The sequence below is a fragment of the Colius striatus genome, chromosome Z (genome assembly GCF_028858725.1).
Source record: "Colius striatus isolate bColStr4 chromosome Z, bColStr4.1.hap1, whole genome shotgun sequence".
NCBI classification, from domain to species: domain Eukaryota; kingdom Metazoa; phylum Chordata; class Aves; order Coliiformes; family Coliidae; genus Colius; species Colius striatus.
Window position 1 is genome coordinate 87915404 of NC_084790.1, and position 15284 is coordinate 87930687.

Below are 15284 nucleotides of genomic sequence, written 5' to 3' on the forward strand. Positions count from 1 at the left end.
AGTGTTTTTTGGGGGGGCTGTGTGTGTGTGTGTGTTTTGAATAAATGCTGATAACTTTGTTTTCTCCTTTTGAATTGAGAGAGAGTTTCTGGACAGCGTTCTGAGAGCAAGGGCCTGGAGACTGGCACAAGACTGAGGGAAGGGGGGGAAGCACTTTAAAAGCAAAAGCTGTCACCTGCATGACTGACGTGATGTGTCATACACATTGAGATTGTTTGACAAGCTCAACGTTGTACCTTTTGAGAAGATATATATGTGCTATGAATATTTCTTGTGATTAGTAGCTTTATGGAAAGCAGTGTCATAACATTTTCACAGCTATTTGGGAAGTGTGCCTAAGGAGTGTACTGATTAAATTACACAATAGGTTTAAGAAACCTGAGGACTTGTAGAGGTAGGAACTTCTAAAAGTGATGAGAGTCAGTCAGTGGAGAGGTGTGTGAGTAGACTCTTGTTTAGTGGTGAATTAGTTGATGATTTGAAGTGATACCTGTCCACAAGTACGTTTTGCTCTGCTGATTTGTGTTCATTTGCTAGGCTTTAAGTTTTGGCACACTAAGGAAGAAGACCCTGCAAAAGGAGAGGCTTTTATCTTGAATTAAAGCTGACAGCAGTAAACTCAGTGTTCTTAAAGTCCTGGAAAGGGAAAGCTCAGGCGCTATCCCCACACATCTAAGTTACTGGAACAACTGGAAGTGAACTCTAGCATTAAGTTTTTGTGGATACCGCCTGTAATTTTGGTCTTTGTTTTGTAATCACTTCTATATTGTAATCAAGAAGTTATCCACTTGGTTTTTGGTCTTAAGCCAGACTTGTCTGGTAGAAACAGGAATGTCTAGGAAGTTTGACTAGTACTTAGTATACTGTGTTTTTTTGTGAAGGTGATAACCTAGGAGAGTAGCTGTGCAGAGATGCCCCTTAGGAACCTGCAGCTCAGAAATGCTTGTGCAACTGTGCAGCTCAGTGTGCTCCCCATGAAACCTCTGTGTCCTCACAGGCTGTTGTGGGCAGACAGCTAGGCACAAGCAACAAATCTCTTCTCTTGAGAAAGTAACCTCTTGGCTTTGGGGAGAGTGGTGGCACAACCCACAATGTCTGATAGCAATTCTAGAAACAACGGTGACTTCATTTCCCCGCCGTTTGATTTGATCCCTGAGTATTGTTTGGGAGATGTAAACACAAAACTGTGGAATCGGTGTGGGTGTGCTCCCAGAATACCACTTTGCAAATAAACGTTTGATTTTTGAAGCAAACACTTCAGGAATGTTTTGGTAAACTTTTGATGTTTAGGTGCTCTCAGTATATTTCTGTACTCGGAAATGCACAAGTGTGCAGTGAAATCAAGATGTCCTTGTACTTATCAGCCTAATGTTTGTTTTTCCCCAGAGGATACTGTCGTAGCAGTTTCAGTGACTGGCATCCTGAAAGTGTGGATAATAACCTCTGAAGTTAGTAGGATGCAGGTAAACAAAGGCTTCTGAATTAATATTTCCTGTTGTGGAAAGGGAGAACTTGTTTTAATGCTGTTTCCTGTTCTTCCAGCTAACTAATGATATCATGAGTTTTTCCTCTTTGCCATTTGTGAATCAGCTTCCCTATTTTTGGTTTACTGATCCTTCGAGTTTCCAGCAGAACTCCTGATTGTTCTTATGGAATCACTACTGTTGGAAAAGACCTTTAAGATCATCGAGTCCAACCGTGTTTTGCTCAGAGAGCTTATTTAAAAATTAAGAGTAGGATAATGTCTAATTCCCACAAATATGTCTCTCTTATTGGTTCCAGGTAACAATTTGTGTTAATATACAGATGTTTTTATTTCAGTTTTTCCCTCTCTGGAAGTTCTGTACTTTTACTAAAAAGTGTTGTGCTACGTTCCACAGGGGTTTTGAGTTCCAAAGGGATGTCAGTAACAAAGAACGTTACAGTGATGCTTAACTTCACAGGCTGATGTGAGTGCTGTACTACATGAATAACTTTATTCAGTACAGACATGACTTTTATGTGCAGGAGCTTGCGGTGTAAGCACTCGTTAGTGATGCAAATAAATACATTTACTCTGTGTAGTACAGAGAGAAGAAATACATCAGAGTCAGCACTTGCCCTGTGCTGCATGGGGAGTTTGTGCCTTTTAATGTGGTGATGGCATTACAGAGGTGACTTCATCGTAACACCTCATTTTAAGGTTGAGTTATCCAATTTCTTAAGCTCTTACAATGTCTGTAATTGGTTTTTTTAAAAACCCACTTATAATAGTTGTATTACATTAGACTATATTCATATTATTATTGAATTTAATTTTAAAACCTGTTATTGAATGTTGTATTCTGTTTGGGAAAGATGAGAAGTGAGGTGTGGAGATACCTGAACGTTTCCTGAGCAGAGAATATGGTTTCTAGGAGTGTTTGCTGTTAGGCATTGCCTACATCTCTCTATTATTGGACAGTTCCTGCCTTACCTGTGCACTGATGAACAAAAGCCTGAAGGGAGGTTTGGTACACATCTCGTAGATTTCTGTTAAACTACCTGTTCACAGAAACCTCTTGTAAAAGATACACCTTACCATAGATTTTCAGCAACTGTGGAAGAACAACCTTATGATATCTAAATTAAATAATTATTGGTGAACTTGTTCATTTCCAGAACATTTGTAATGCAAAAGCAACACAATTTTTATTGGCCTGTGAGGTCAGCCTGATAGGATTCGTTGCTTTTCATCCCATCAGGGGACAGAGGTGGTACTCCTGCTTTTTGGGTTCATAGTTTCGAGCCTGGTGAAATTATCTTTGCTACCTGATGAACTTGGCTCTCAAAGCATTTTCTGGAGACCCGTGTCATGCAACTAATAACGTTTTTAGCTATTGTTGTACTTAACAAGTGCAACGGTAACAAGTGAAAAGGCAGCTGTGAGCAGTGGAAAGCAGTGGCTGTTAGGAAAGTAAGAAACAGACAGACATAACTGGACAGGGACTTAGCACAGTCTAGTCTGTTTGGGATATGAGGGACCTTGAAAGCATGAAATGTGAGCTGAATCTGTTTAGTTTCAGCTGCCTGCCTGCATGCAAGGTAATTCATTGACAGTGATGATACTAAATAGGCACCACTAATCTATCTAGCTGGGGAATTTGTTAGTCTTAAGTGATGAAAGAGGATACCACGTGCTCTTGCAGATCTTCTTATGAGGAATAATAGAATAAGAGCTGCTACAAGTGCTTGTTTTTCCTCAGAAGTTGGCCATCTGGCATCTTATGAAACCACATAGTCCCTGTTCCATCATGTGGTCTCAGTCACGATCCAAAGTTCAATTTGAGGAAGAAAAAACACAGCTGGGTATTTTGTTTTTATCTGATTTCCATCTATATGATGTTCTGTGTAGAGACTCGGTTTCAGATGCTGGCTGCTGTCCCACTGTCTGGACACTTAAGTGGTTTCTCTGTAGGACAGGACACTTATTCCCCATTTTGAAGCTGAGAAAATACTGTATTGCCACAGAGATTTGTAACAGAGTAAGTTGTGCTCTAGGACATCTTTAGTCCCCACTTCTGCCTTAATTGCCTGGCTATCCTAATTTTCTCTGCCCTGTCTGGGTAAATAAGATTGCTTTTTAGGAAAGGGAGGATCTGTGAAATTGGTTGGAGGGCTATCTGTCTGCAAGTCTCCCGTTTATACCCACTGCAGCAGGGATGTCTACATTCTCTTATTTCAGCCAGATTTTTAAGACTGTAAGCTAAACATTTCAGATGATGATTGTGATGACTGTCACTGCTTCCTTCAGAGTGAAGATGGGCAGTCAGTCAAAGTGAGGATTAGCTTGGGAGCCAGTTTATGTGTGTTGTGGGCCTGAACAGGTTAGCAGCGACCACCTTCTGTACAACCAGAAGAGAAAGTTTTGCTTTGAGGCAGGCCCAGATTAATCAAGTAACAGCACTGATGCCATAGACCAGCTTGATACTCAGACTCAGCAGAGGGCTATCGGCCAAATGGGTAAGATCCGGTATTTGATAGTGCTAGCTTGAATCCTCGAAGAATGTGGTTGGCAGTGACTGAATCTTAACCTCTGGCCAAGGGTTGATCTACAGCTGAAAGCTTTGAAATGTGATCACATGAAGAGACATGAGGAAGGGAAGGAATCTGTCTGTTCAGCGGCTCAGCTCCGCAGCTGCTGACCTGCTGGTCAGTGCTGGAGCCTGGTTACAGCTGCCTGTGTATGCTGTGTACATACAGGGTTAACCTCCTCTTGGTGTCATTTTTGTCTGTCTCTACAAGCCAATGTCTTACCTGTTGCTTCTTCAGTTCTGCTTTTCTGCACAATTGATGCTCTTATACTGGTGACATAGTATGCAGATTTCATTATCACAGGAAAGCTGGTGCTCAAGGTGTCATATACCCATAGGAGCAGAGTATCTGACTAAAACATAAGTGATTACTCCAGTTAAAGTTTGTAGAAGCATTGACAAACTCATGTCTTGGGCAGATTTAAAACCACCAAGGCAGGCCATTTTTTTAAGATGTTATTACAGAAGGTGGTGTGGCCCTGTTTAACTTCTGCTTTATAATTTTAAACAATGCAATTAATGTTGATTTCGTTTCTTTGCTTTTAGGATACAACACCAGTATTTGAAGAGGAGTCAAAACCTATTTATTGTCAGAACTGTCAAAGCATCTCCTTCTGTGCGTTTACCCAGAGGTCGCTGCTGGTAGTATGTTCCAAGTACTGGAGGGTAAGGCAAGCTAGCTGAACAGCACCTGGCTGCTCTTCACTGTACAAGCTGCTCTAATTAAATTGCCAGTAAGATGTTTTGATCAAGATGCTCTTGAGTCCTTTTAATGTGTCTGTGTTGAAACCAAAATGAGCTGCTCTCTGGGCATTTCAGTCTGTAATCACTTAATGACCACAGACTTTTCTGTTTCTTTTCAGGTTTTCGATGCTGGCGACTATTCGCTCTTATGTTCAGTCCCCAGCGAAAACGATCAGACCTGGACAGGTGGTGACTTTGTGTCAGCTGATAAAGTGATTGTATGGACAGAAGATGGACAAAGCTTCATCTATAAATTACCAGCCAGGTAGTCATAGAATCACAGAATGGTAGGGATTGGAAGGGACCTTTAGAGATCATCTAGTTCAACAATGAAATACTCCCATTTATTTAGTGTTTGAGATTAAAACGTGAGCAACTTTGAAGAAATATTGTCTTTGGCTTTTATGGACTTTATTTATTTCTCTTTGTCCTTAAATCCAGCTGTCTCCCAGCTAGTGATTCATTTCGCAGAGATGTGGGGAAAGCTGTGGAGAATTTAATTCCGCCTTTATTGTACAGTGTGTTGGACAGAGCAGATAAACAGGTAAAATATATTTCTTTTATGAGCTGCGTTTTTCTTTGAGAGGATTGCAGCAGGCATACATCATTACCAGTTCCTCTCTTTCAAAGCAGACCTTTAGGATTTCTCCTAACAGTTTACCGTTCATCAGTGCCTGGAGAATTAGAAGTCAGGTTGTGGTGTGCATGACGATTAGGCAATAACTGAGCAAGAGCTTTTAAAACCACAACTTTGGATTTGAAAGCTTAAACCCTTGCAAAGTAATAAAGGCAATCAAATTTTGTGGGCCAAAGTCCTCTTTGAGCCATACTTCATTTTTATGTTGTACTCCGTGAACTGCGTGTGCCATAAATTCATCTATCGAAGGCTGCTGTGCGATGTGGCTGGTACTTACACTGCTAGGTGTAGTATCTGATTTAAATGCTGTTATTACAAGACTCTTGTAGGAATCATTTTTATTCTTGACCATTTAATCTGTTGCCAAAGTGGGACATGGAAACATTTACATTTTTTTTTTGGGGGGGGGGGAGTTTATATTTCCTTTATTTTGTGAATTGATATTAAAACTTCTCTGCTTCTCTTGTGGGTCATGTTCCTTGCTGGAGCTTCACTTCACTGTTACAGTTATAAGGTTAACAATTTTAGGATACACACACATATATAAAATACTCTAAACATGAACATATTTAGAACAAAACCAAATATAGATAGAAACCTTCTTTCCTCTCCCCTGAATCTTTGACTTGGTTTGTAACTAACCACGCTTCATTTTGATTCATTTTGCTGGATTTATTATTTCTCCCGTAAGAAAGATAAAGCATCAAGTAGCTAGTTTCTGTCCTGTTTTTTAAAGGCACAATGGGTGATATGAGGAGAGTTACTTGTGATGTCAGTACACGATTTGCATGTGTCCTGATGTTGTTAATGTTCTTTTTTTAACAGCTACTAATATGTCCTCCAGTTACTCGATTCTTCTGTGGGCACAGGGAGTTTTCCTACAAGCTGTTAATCCAAGGAGACTCTTCAGGGAGACTGTGCATTTGGAGTGTGCCTGATACTCTTGAACAACAAGATAGTGCAAAAGGTATACCTAGTTGATAGTCTTGTTGCCTCATCTTTTAACGAGTTTTTGTTACCTGTTTTGTTGCTTGCTAAAGCACTCTTGCTTTCCCTACAGGTCCATGAAGTTGGTTTTTCTTTGTTAGCTTTGTTAGTTACAATAACTTAATTTTCTCCATATATAATCAAAACCTTCATTTACTCTGAACTTTCTTCAGGTGTTTATAACACCTGCTTTATTCCAACACTGCAGTCATTGCCCTCTGCCTGTGTAACTTCCTTTTGGTAGCTTAACTCATACACTTCTCCAGTTCTCACACGCCTTGTTTTCCTGTGGTGCTGTAGCTCTACTCAGTTGGTAGCTTAGTCTCTAGTATGTACCTGTGACTTTGTTCAAAGTGTAGCAATACAATGTGTTTAAATTTGCAGATCTGTTTGGAAAAGGATCCCCAACTTCTCTTCTTAAATCCTCCTCCCACCTCACCCCTACCTTTTTCTGTTTTTCTTTTTAAACAGGACTGCAAACAACTACTTCAGTATCTCTCCAGGAAGCTTTTGATAAACTTACTCCTCGCCCTGCTGGGATTATAGACCAACTAAGCTTAATACCAAACATCAATGAACCACTGAAAGTTACCGCCAGCGTGTATATCCCAGCACATGGGCGACTGGTTTGTGGTCGTGAGGATGGAAGCATTGTTATTGTGCCAGCAACACAGACTGCTATAGTTCAGCTGCTGCAAGGAGAGCATATGCTTAGGAGAGGTACGAAAGTAAGCTTTTGAAAAGCAGGGTTGGGTTACAGTGTGTGCCTGACACAAGCTGTACCCAAGTAAGAAACAGTTTCACAAAGCGAGCAGTTAAGTCATTTCACAGGTAGAAGTCATGTGACTGTTTCCTTAGCAATGTGAGAAATGTAAGTAATTAACCATTGATTTTGGGAGAGGTCCCTTCACTGGGAAGCCTTGGGTATTTCTGGATATATGTCAGGGACCATCTCCTGCTTGTCTTCCAGACTGGCACTGAGCAATGTGTTCAGCTGAGGTATGAGTGTGCCTGTGGAGATCTCCTTGGGAAGATAACACATCTGAGGAGGATTCCTCTTTGAGTATTATGTAGTTAGTTGAGTGTTGTGGGGTGGCCTGCTGTTGCGTAATTGGTTAGCAAATAATGCTGGGTTAATGCTTTTGTGATCATAGTTGCAGAACAAATATTTGGGATTAGATTTTCAACAAATGCTGATAAATGAAAAAGACACATCAGTATTTTTCCTTGAGTACAGGTATGAGCTTGTGAGTTACGTGCAAGGCTGGCTTTCCCTTTATGTAACTGACTTACCTTATGTAACTTTACACAAAAATCATTCCTTTCTTATCGTGAAGTAGGATTGCCTCAAAGTTGATATGCAAATAAGCATAAATTGCGTCACAGAAACACAGAACCACCGGTGTGTCTTCTGTGTAAGGTTTGCTGTGCTCACTAGAAAGCATAAGCACGTACAGGAAAACAGTTCCACTGTGTCATGCAGGCATTGCATTAAATACTTGTTCCTGGTATTTAATTTATTTGCCATCTACAAAGACAGTTTTTCTAAGCATTCTAAGTTCAAAGATGAAAATGAGAATGATTTAACTACTGTCTTTGGTTGCAAGGAGCAGAAGACTCACTGTTCTTATTCTGTGTTCACAAGTTGTTTTCCTATTTAAATTTGTTTTAACTTCTTTTGTTCTTTTAATCAAGATCAGCATTTTGGATTGTTAACTGTTCTATTGAATTATATTCTTTTCCTCTCTCTTTTTTTCTTCATCTTTCCCTTCTTTCACCCCATACCCAATTTCTCAGGTTGGCCACCTCACCGGACTCTCCGAGGCCATCGAAACAAAATTACATGTTTACTGTATCCTCATCAGGTTTCTTCTCGTTATGATCAAAGGTATTTGATCTCAGGTGGTGTGGATTTCTCAGTCATCATATGGGATATATTTTCTGGAGAGATGAAACATATCTTCTGTGTACATGGTGGAGAAATTACACAGCTTCTAGTTCCACCAGAAAACTGTAGTGTAAGTTTTGTATAATATGTCTGATAACCTGTACCACACTTTGTTGTTGAGGTCCCCCCTCAGTCTCCTCCAGACTGAACAGCCCCAGGTCCCGCAGCCTTTCCTCGCAAGGAAGATGCTCCAGTGCCCTGAGCATCTTGCTGGCCCTGCACTGGCCTCTCTGCAGCAGTTCCCTGTCCCTCTGCAGCTGGGGAGCCCACAACTGGACACAGGACTCCAGATGAGGCCTCAGCACATGTGGCAGAGCAGAGGGGGAGCAGAACCTCCCTGGCCCTGCTGCCCACACTCTGCTGGATGCCCCCAGGCTGCCATTGGCTTCTTGCCCACGAGGGCACGTTGCTGCTCATGGGCAGTTTATTATCAGCCAGCACTGCCAGGTCTGTCTCTGCAGAGCTGCTCTCCAGCAGGTCACCCCCAGCCTGGCCTGGCCCAGGGGGTTGTTCCTCCCCAGCTGCAGGACTCTGCCCTTGTCCTTGTTGAACCTCAGCAGGTTCCTCTGTGCCCAACTCTCAGCCTGCCCAGCTCTCACTGACTGGCAGCACAGCCTCTGGTGCATCAGCCAGTGCTCCCAGTTTGGTGCCAGCAGGGAACTTGCTGAGGGTCCCTCTGTGCCCTCACCCAGGTGGTTGATGAAGATGTTGAACCAGACTGGCCCCAGAACCCATCCCTGTGGAACTCCACTGGCCAGAGGCCTCCAACTCCATTCTGTGCCATTGATCACCACCGTCTGGGCTCTGTCATTCAGCCAGCTCTCCATCCACCTCACCTCCACTTATCCAAGCTACACTTGGTCCAATGAAGAGGAAATTATTAAATGCAAAGTGTCTGCATTATGATTAAGATTTCTTTTCCTTCATTCTTCTGTTTTTCTTTAGGCAAGAGTCCAGCACTGTATTTGCTCCGTTGCCAGTGATCACTCAGTAGGTCTTCTGAGTCTGCGGGAGAAAAAGTGCATCATGCTGGCATCCCGCCACCTTTTCCCTATTCAAGTGATAAAGTGGAGGCCTTCTGATGACTATCTGGTGGTGGGATGTTCAGATGGATCAGTGTATGTCTGGCAAATGGACACTGGTAAGGTTAAGTGCAAAGATGTTGACTAAACATTTTATTATATATATATAAAGATACAAGTTTGATTGTATTTCTGTGTAAGCTGCATCTGAGAGAAGAGTTAGTTTTCTTGCACATTTGTGTTTTGAACTTTAGTACTCCACAGATTCACCAATACAGATGTTACAAGCTTTTATCAAATGCATATTTTAGTATTTGGGATAACGCGTATAGTTTCAGAGGGGTAACAGCTTCCTGTGCCTCTCTTCCCCTTAAGTGTGTTCCTAATTTTCTATAGAGAGACCAGTTAAAATATTGTCCTCTCAGTTTATTAATGTCTCTGCTTACTCACCAGTTTTCTGGAAGGCTTGGTGTAGAAGTACAACTCCTTGAATCTACAATGGTTTCCTAATGTGCAGAGTGAAGAAAGTGCTTGCCTGGGATTTTTTGTGCTCTTTGTTTTGCTGTGTGTTTGCTTTTGTTATTTTATTTTTAACAGGACCAATGCTTGGTTTAGAAAAAGAACTTTAAAATGAGCTTTAACAGAATGGGCAACAAGACACAAAACAAACACAGCTTTGCTGTAGAAAATTCTGTGGCGTTTGAAGGGGAGAAAGTGAGGAAAAATGCATCAGGGCATATGCAGTGTGTAATTACCTTCTATCTCCTTAACTTACTTAAGGAAGAAACCTCACAAGCCTATAATGAATGTTATTTTTAGCTTACTGTGAAAACTGGTCGAGGATTTGTTTTTTATGGAGCTCTAGGAAGCAAAGAGGAGCCTGAGATCCATCCTGTAAAATTTGCTTGACACAAGTAGTTGGGTGGGAGAAAGGCGTTGGAAGTGCAAACAGCTTTCCATTAAAGGCACTGAGCGACTGCAGTCACCCTGTGGTCAGTGAAGGATCACACAGTGGGGTTTTTAAACCTTTCTTCATTTTTTCTTAGTGTGGTTTTTCCATATGTGCTTCAGCTTCATGGAGATCTAAGAAAGGTCTGTCCCTTTGGGAATAGTTCTAAAAACAGCGTTAAAGCAGTGGAAGGCTTTATGCCTTGCATCCTGTGGTGTGAGTTATTTTCACACATTTTGTACTTGCTATATTCTGGACATTCTGTTTCCAATCAAACTCTTGCTTTTCCAAACACTTGCAGGTGCACTGGACAGGTGTGTAATGGGAATAACAGCAGTGGAAATCCTGAATGCCTGTGATGAGGCAGTCCCTGCAGCAGTGGACTCCCTGAGCCATCCCGCCGTCAACCTGAAGCAGGCCATGACCAGACGTAGCCTGGCTGCCCTGAAGAACGTGGCACATCAGAAACTGCAGACCCTTGCCACTAACCTACTGGCTTCTGAAGCATCTGACAAGGTTAGGCTGTGTTTCAGCTAGTCTGAATGCAGTACCTGAAACAATTGATTAGCAGTTGGTTGCGATACGGGAAGTCTCCATCGTTGTAACTGAAAGCTTCTTACCCCAAGTTCTGACATTTTAATAGTAAGAGCTAAAGTAGCTTTATGTGGCCTTGGGTCAGTTCTAGCAGTTCACGTTCCTGGAACAAAAAGATCAGCCTCCTTCAGTGTCATTAGACAGTTTCCAGTGCCCGTGGTGTTATCTAGAGTTACATTTGAAAAACATATTTCATCTGTGTTTTTTCTACCTTGTGCCTTCAGTGGTAGTGGTTTTCCTTGCTGGAGGCTGATGCTTTTAGCTGCCTCTTCACTGCTTGTAACTGTACTACTTCCACTGTCTCTTTTCTCTAGGTTGAGTAAGAACAGAAGTCATACACCAAATAGTTTTCTCTCTTTCTAGCTGGTGCTATGTCATTAGTATCACCCAACACAGCTACTTCCACATCTCTCTGGGTGGTGGTTCCCAGTTCATGTTACTGTTCTTGATACTACCTCACACTTCAGCGTGCCTTCTACTGTTGGGGTTTTTTGGGTGTATTCAAACTCTGGAATACTTCCTCAACTGTATACATTCTGTAGTGTTGGTAGGCACACAAGGAGCCAGCCTGTGATCTGTAGCCATTGGAAGCAAGTCTCACCCGTTTCACGTTGTGCTGACTGTGAGGAATGGGATCAGCATTGATCCTTTTTTCCCTTCCCCCTATTAGACACACTTTATATGTTCCTGCAGATCTTGCTGAGGGTGGAGCTAGAGCTTGGGTTTATTGTGCTTTAGTAATCATTGCAGAGTGACAGTTTAGAGAGAATGTTACTGATGTCTATGCTCAAAGTGATATAAATGGAGCCAGAGTAGCTTCAATACTGAAAATCAGTTATGATTGGAGAAAGACTTAAAGTGTTTAGTGCTAGAAGATATTCATAGGCTTGACTGATTCCTAAATATTTAAGTGTTTAAGGACTTTTTAAACTGTTTATGACTGAGGTGATGAATTCAAATAGACCTGTCCGTAGTAACTTGTCAACAGCAGTTCCTGGGCACTGTATGTCTGTGTACAGAGAGGGTGCTCATGGCATTCACTTGTTCAGTCTGACAAGAAACCTTCACAACTTGTGTGGATGTTACTAAGCACAACAACAGGCTGCATGCCAATCTGAGCAGTAAGTGTGTGCTCCTTGGCAGAACTCTGTTAGGCAGACCTTTCTGACAATACCAGAGTTTTCAGGAGTTAGAGCAGTAATTGGACTGGAGTCAGAGGATGATTCTGGTTATTATTGCACAGGCTGGAAGCTCATTAAAGATTTTGATATGTAGGGAAGCTCCTTTTTCTTTTTTAACAGCCAGTATTTAGCTCTTTTTCCAAATTGGTGTCTCACAATAAGAAATAACCTGGATTTCAAATTGTATAAAGAGTTAGTTTTACGTTTCAGCATTAATTTTATTGTTCTGAAGAGCAAATAGACTACAGTATGGCATGTACAAGCTAGTACGGGGTAACATATTAAGCACCTTTTAGTATGGAGGATGGAATGAGACAAGAGCTAGTTCTGAACATTGTATTAATTTTACTGTGCTTGATTGTTGTTCAGTCTGATGTATGTGAACTGATCATTGTAGAGTGTTGCATTGGGGAAAGAATCACCCCAAGTACCAGCACAGGCTGGGAGATGAACTGTTAGAGAGTAGCACAAGGGAAAGAGAGCTGGGGGTGCTGGTGAGCAGCAGGATGAGCATGAACCAGAAACGTGCCCTTGTGGGCAAGAAGGCCAATGGCATCCTGGGCTGTACCAGAAGGGCTGTGGGCAGTAGGTGGAGAGAGGTTCTGCTCCCCCTCTACTCTCTCCTTGTGAGACCACATCTGGAATAGTGTGTCCAGTTCTGGACCCTTCAGTTCGAAGAAGCTTCTGAGCTGAAGAGCCTGAGGGGTGACCTCATTCATGTTACAGATCCATCAGGGGTGGGTGTGAGGAGGCTGGAGCCAGACTGTGCTCAGTGATGGCCAATGACAGGACAAGGGGCAACAGGCACAAGCTGGAACAGAAGAGGTTCCAAAGCAACACAAGGACAAACTTATTGAAGGGACAGCTTTTTTCTTGGGCTTTGCATCATTCATCTTTGTTGTGGCCAAATACAGAGAAAAGACAAGTCCTGATTTGTGGAGGTTTTATTAACTTCACCTCAGAAAGAATGTGACACCTGACTTCTGAGTTTTTATTCTTCTCTTAAAGATTAACAGAAAGAGATGTCAAATTATCTTGGAGAAAACTAGGTTTCCTAGTTTCAAATGTCTAATTTCTTTGGAGCTGTGTAACAGAGACATGTGTACGAGGCTTTCCACGCCGTGGGCAGCTTGCTCTCATGGGACCTGATTTGGGCAGGGGATTAATCTGGGGGATCACTGCTGGGGCAAGTCTGTGGCTGTGTCCTCCCTACATTTGCTCTTCTTTGTGATTCCCACACACAACCATTCATTGTAATTCTTTCCCAGTTAAAGACCTATCAGAGTAGACAGGTATTAACTTTGTTTAGTCTATTGATGACATTCAGAAGTGTTACCCGAGTCCAAACCCGAAGAGCTTGTGTTGTCGCTGCTGTTTTGTGTTGGTTGCCACAGCCGCTGAGGTCTGGCAGCCTGGGCTGGGACCAGCAGAGAGCAGCAGAGCTCCGCTCCAGCCGCCTGCTGCCTCCCCCTTCCAGTTGTTTGTTTATTTTGCCACATTCTGTTATATTCTCTGTGAAGAGATGGCACGTCGAGAGAGCGTTCCTTAGAGCAGCAGTGTGGTGTTCCCACGGATACCTGCGTGCTCAGACCTGTTGGTGCCGAGACACTGCTGTGACTGTTCACACACATAAGTATCTTTTGCACCTGGATGTGCCAATGTGGCTCGTGCAGGTTCCTCACACCTACTGGAGGCATTGCTGCCTACAGAGGTATGATAGATCACACAGCAAAACGTGTTCCGTACCAGAGCCCAGTGGTGATTAAGGGCAGAGTCCTGCAGCTGGGAAGGAACAACCCCATGCACCAGCACAGGCTGGGGGTGACCTGCTGGAGAGCAGCTCTGCAGAGACAGACCTGGCAGTGCTGGCTGATAATAAGCTAAATATGAGCCAGCAATGTGCCCTCGTGGCCAAGAAGCCAATGGCATACTGGGGACACCAAGAATAGTGTGGCCAGGAGGTCAAGTGAGGTTCTGCTCCCCCTCTGCTCTGCCACATCTGCTGAGGCCTCATCTGGAGTCCTGTGTCCAGTTGTGGGCTCCCCAGCTGCAGAGGGACAGGGAACTGCTGCAGAGAGGCCAGTGCAGGGCCAGCAAGATGCTCAGGGCACTGGAGCATCTTCCTTGTGAGGAAAGGCTGCGGGACCTGGGGCTGTTTAGTCTGGAGGAGACTGAGGAGGGAGCCCATTAATATTGACAAATACCTAAATGGTGGGTGTCAGGAGGTTGGGGCAGCACTTTTTTCTGTTGTATCCAGTGACAGGACAAGGGGTGATGGGATGAAGCTGGAACACAAACAGTTCCATTGAAACATCAGGACAAAGTGTTTGAGTGTCTGAGTGAGGGAGCCCTGGCCCAGGCTGCCAGGGAGGGTGTGGAGGCTCCTTCTCAAAATGCTTCCAAACCCACCTGGACACGTTCCTGTGTGACCTGATCTAGGTGGGAGCTGCTTCTGCAGAGGGTTGGACTGGATGAGCTCTAAATGTCCGTTCTAACCCCCACCATTCTGTGGTTCTATGATTAATAGCTAACATATTTTGATTATACTATAGCTCTTAACTTTAGCATTGTGACCATTACCAGAGATCATTTAATAAGAGGTTACCTACCTTGTATTCTGAGCAAATAACCGCATGTTTTAAAACAAGTAAGGAATGTGTACATAAATCAGTGCATTGCAGAACATACTTTGCAGCTGTAATTTATTGGCATTTAATCATTTCTTTTCTGCTTCCAATTATCCCCGATTTACTTCTCATGGCAAATTTATTTAATCAGCATAGTTTATTTGTTCTCTGAGTTGACCACAGCAGGATTTGTCTGTGTGTTCCAGTGCAGATTGCGTTAGGCCCACGCTGTTTGTCTTGCACGCTGAGCTGTGCTGTGCTGCAGCTCCTCCCAGAAACGTAAGGACAAGGAACGAGGAGGATGGGCTCTCTGGTAATTTTTCTTCCCTAATCCGTGTGGCCAAATGTGATTTTTTTTTTTTCCCTTCTGGTAGTGCAAGTGAAGCAAGTGAATTGGATTTTGATTTGAAGAAAGACACAAACATTATTTGCTTGTGGTGGAGTAGCAGAGGCATTGAAGCTCTTGCCAGGTTGGCATTTCATTGTCTGAGAGTCTTTTCATATGTTTTGAATGTTACGCTCTGTCTGCATGCACTTTTGGTA

General features: G+C 42.8%; 1 protein-coding gene across 4 annotated transcripts in view; it reads left to right on the forward strand.

Annotated features, from left to right (window-relative positions):
* Window positions 1–15284, forward strand: part of WDR7 (WD repeat domain 7) — a 151154-nt gene that overhangs the window by 18131 nt on the left and 117739 nt on the right. For all 4 annotated transcript variants that reach the window (XM_062017941.1, XM_062017942.1, XM_062017940.1 and 1 more), the window contains 9 exons: window positions 1387–1463; window positions 4599–4718; window positions 4916–5061; window positions 5238–5340; window positions 6259–6400; window positions 6892–7140; window positions 8218–8438; window positions 9314–9509; window positions 10641–10855. In XM_062017941.1, coding sequence (XP_061873925.1) covers window positions 1387–1463; window positions 4599–4718; window positions 4916–5061; window positions 5238–5340; window positions 6259–6400; window positions 6892–7140; window positions 8218–8438; window positions 9314–9509; window positions 10641–10855 — 1469 coding nt within the window. The remainder of the gene's footprint in view (window positions 1–1386; window positions 1464–4598; window positions 4719–4915; window positions 5062–5237; window positions 5341–6258; window positions 6401–6891; window positions 7141–8217; window positions 8439–9313; window positions 9510–10640; window positions 10856–15284) is intronic.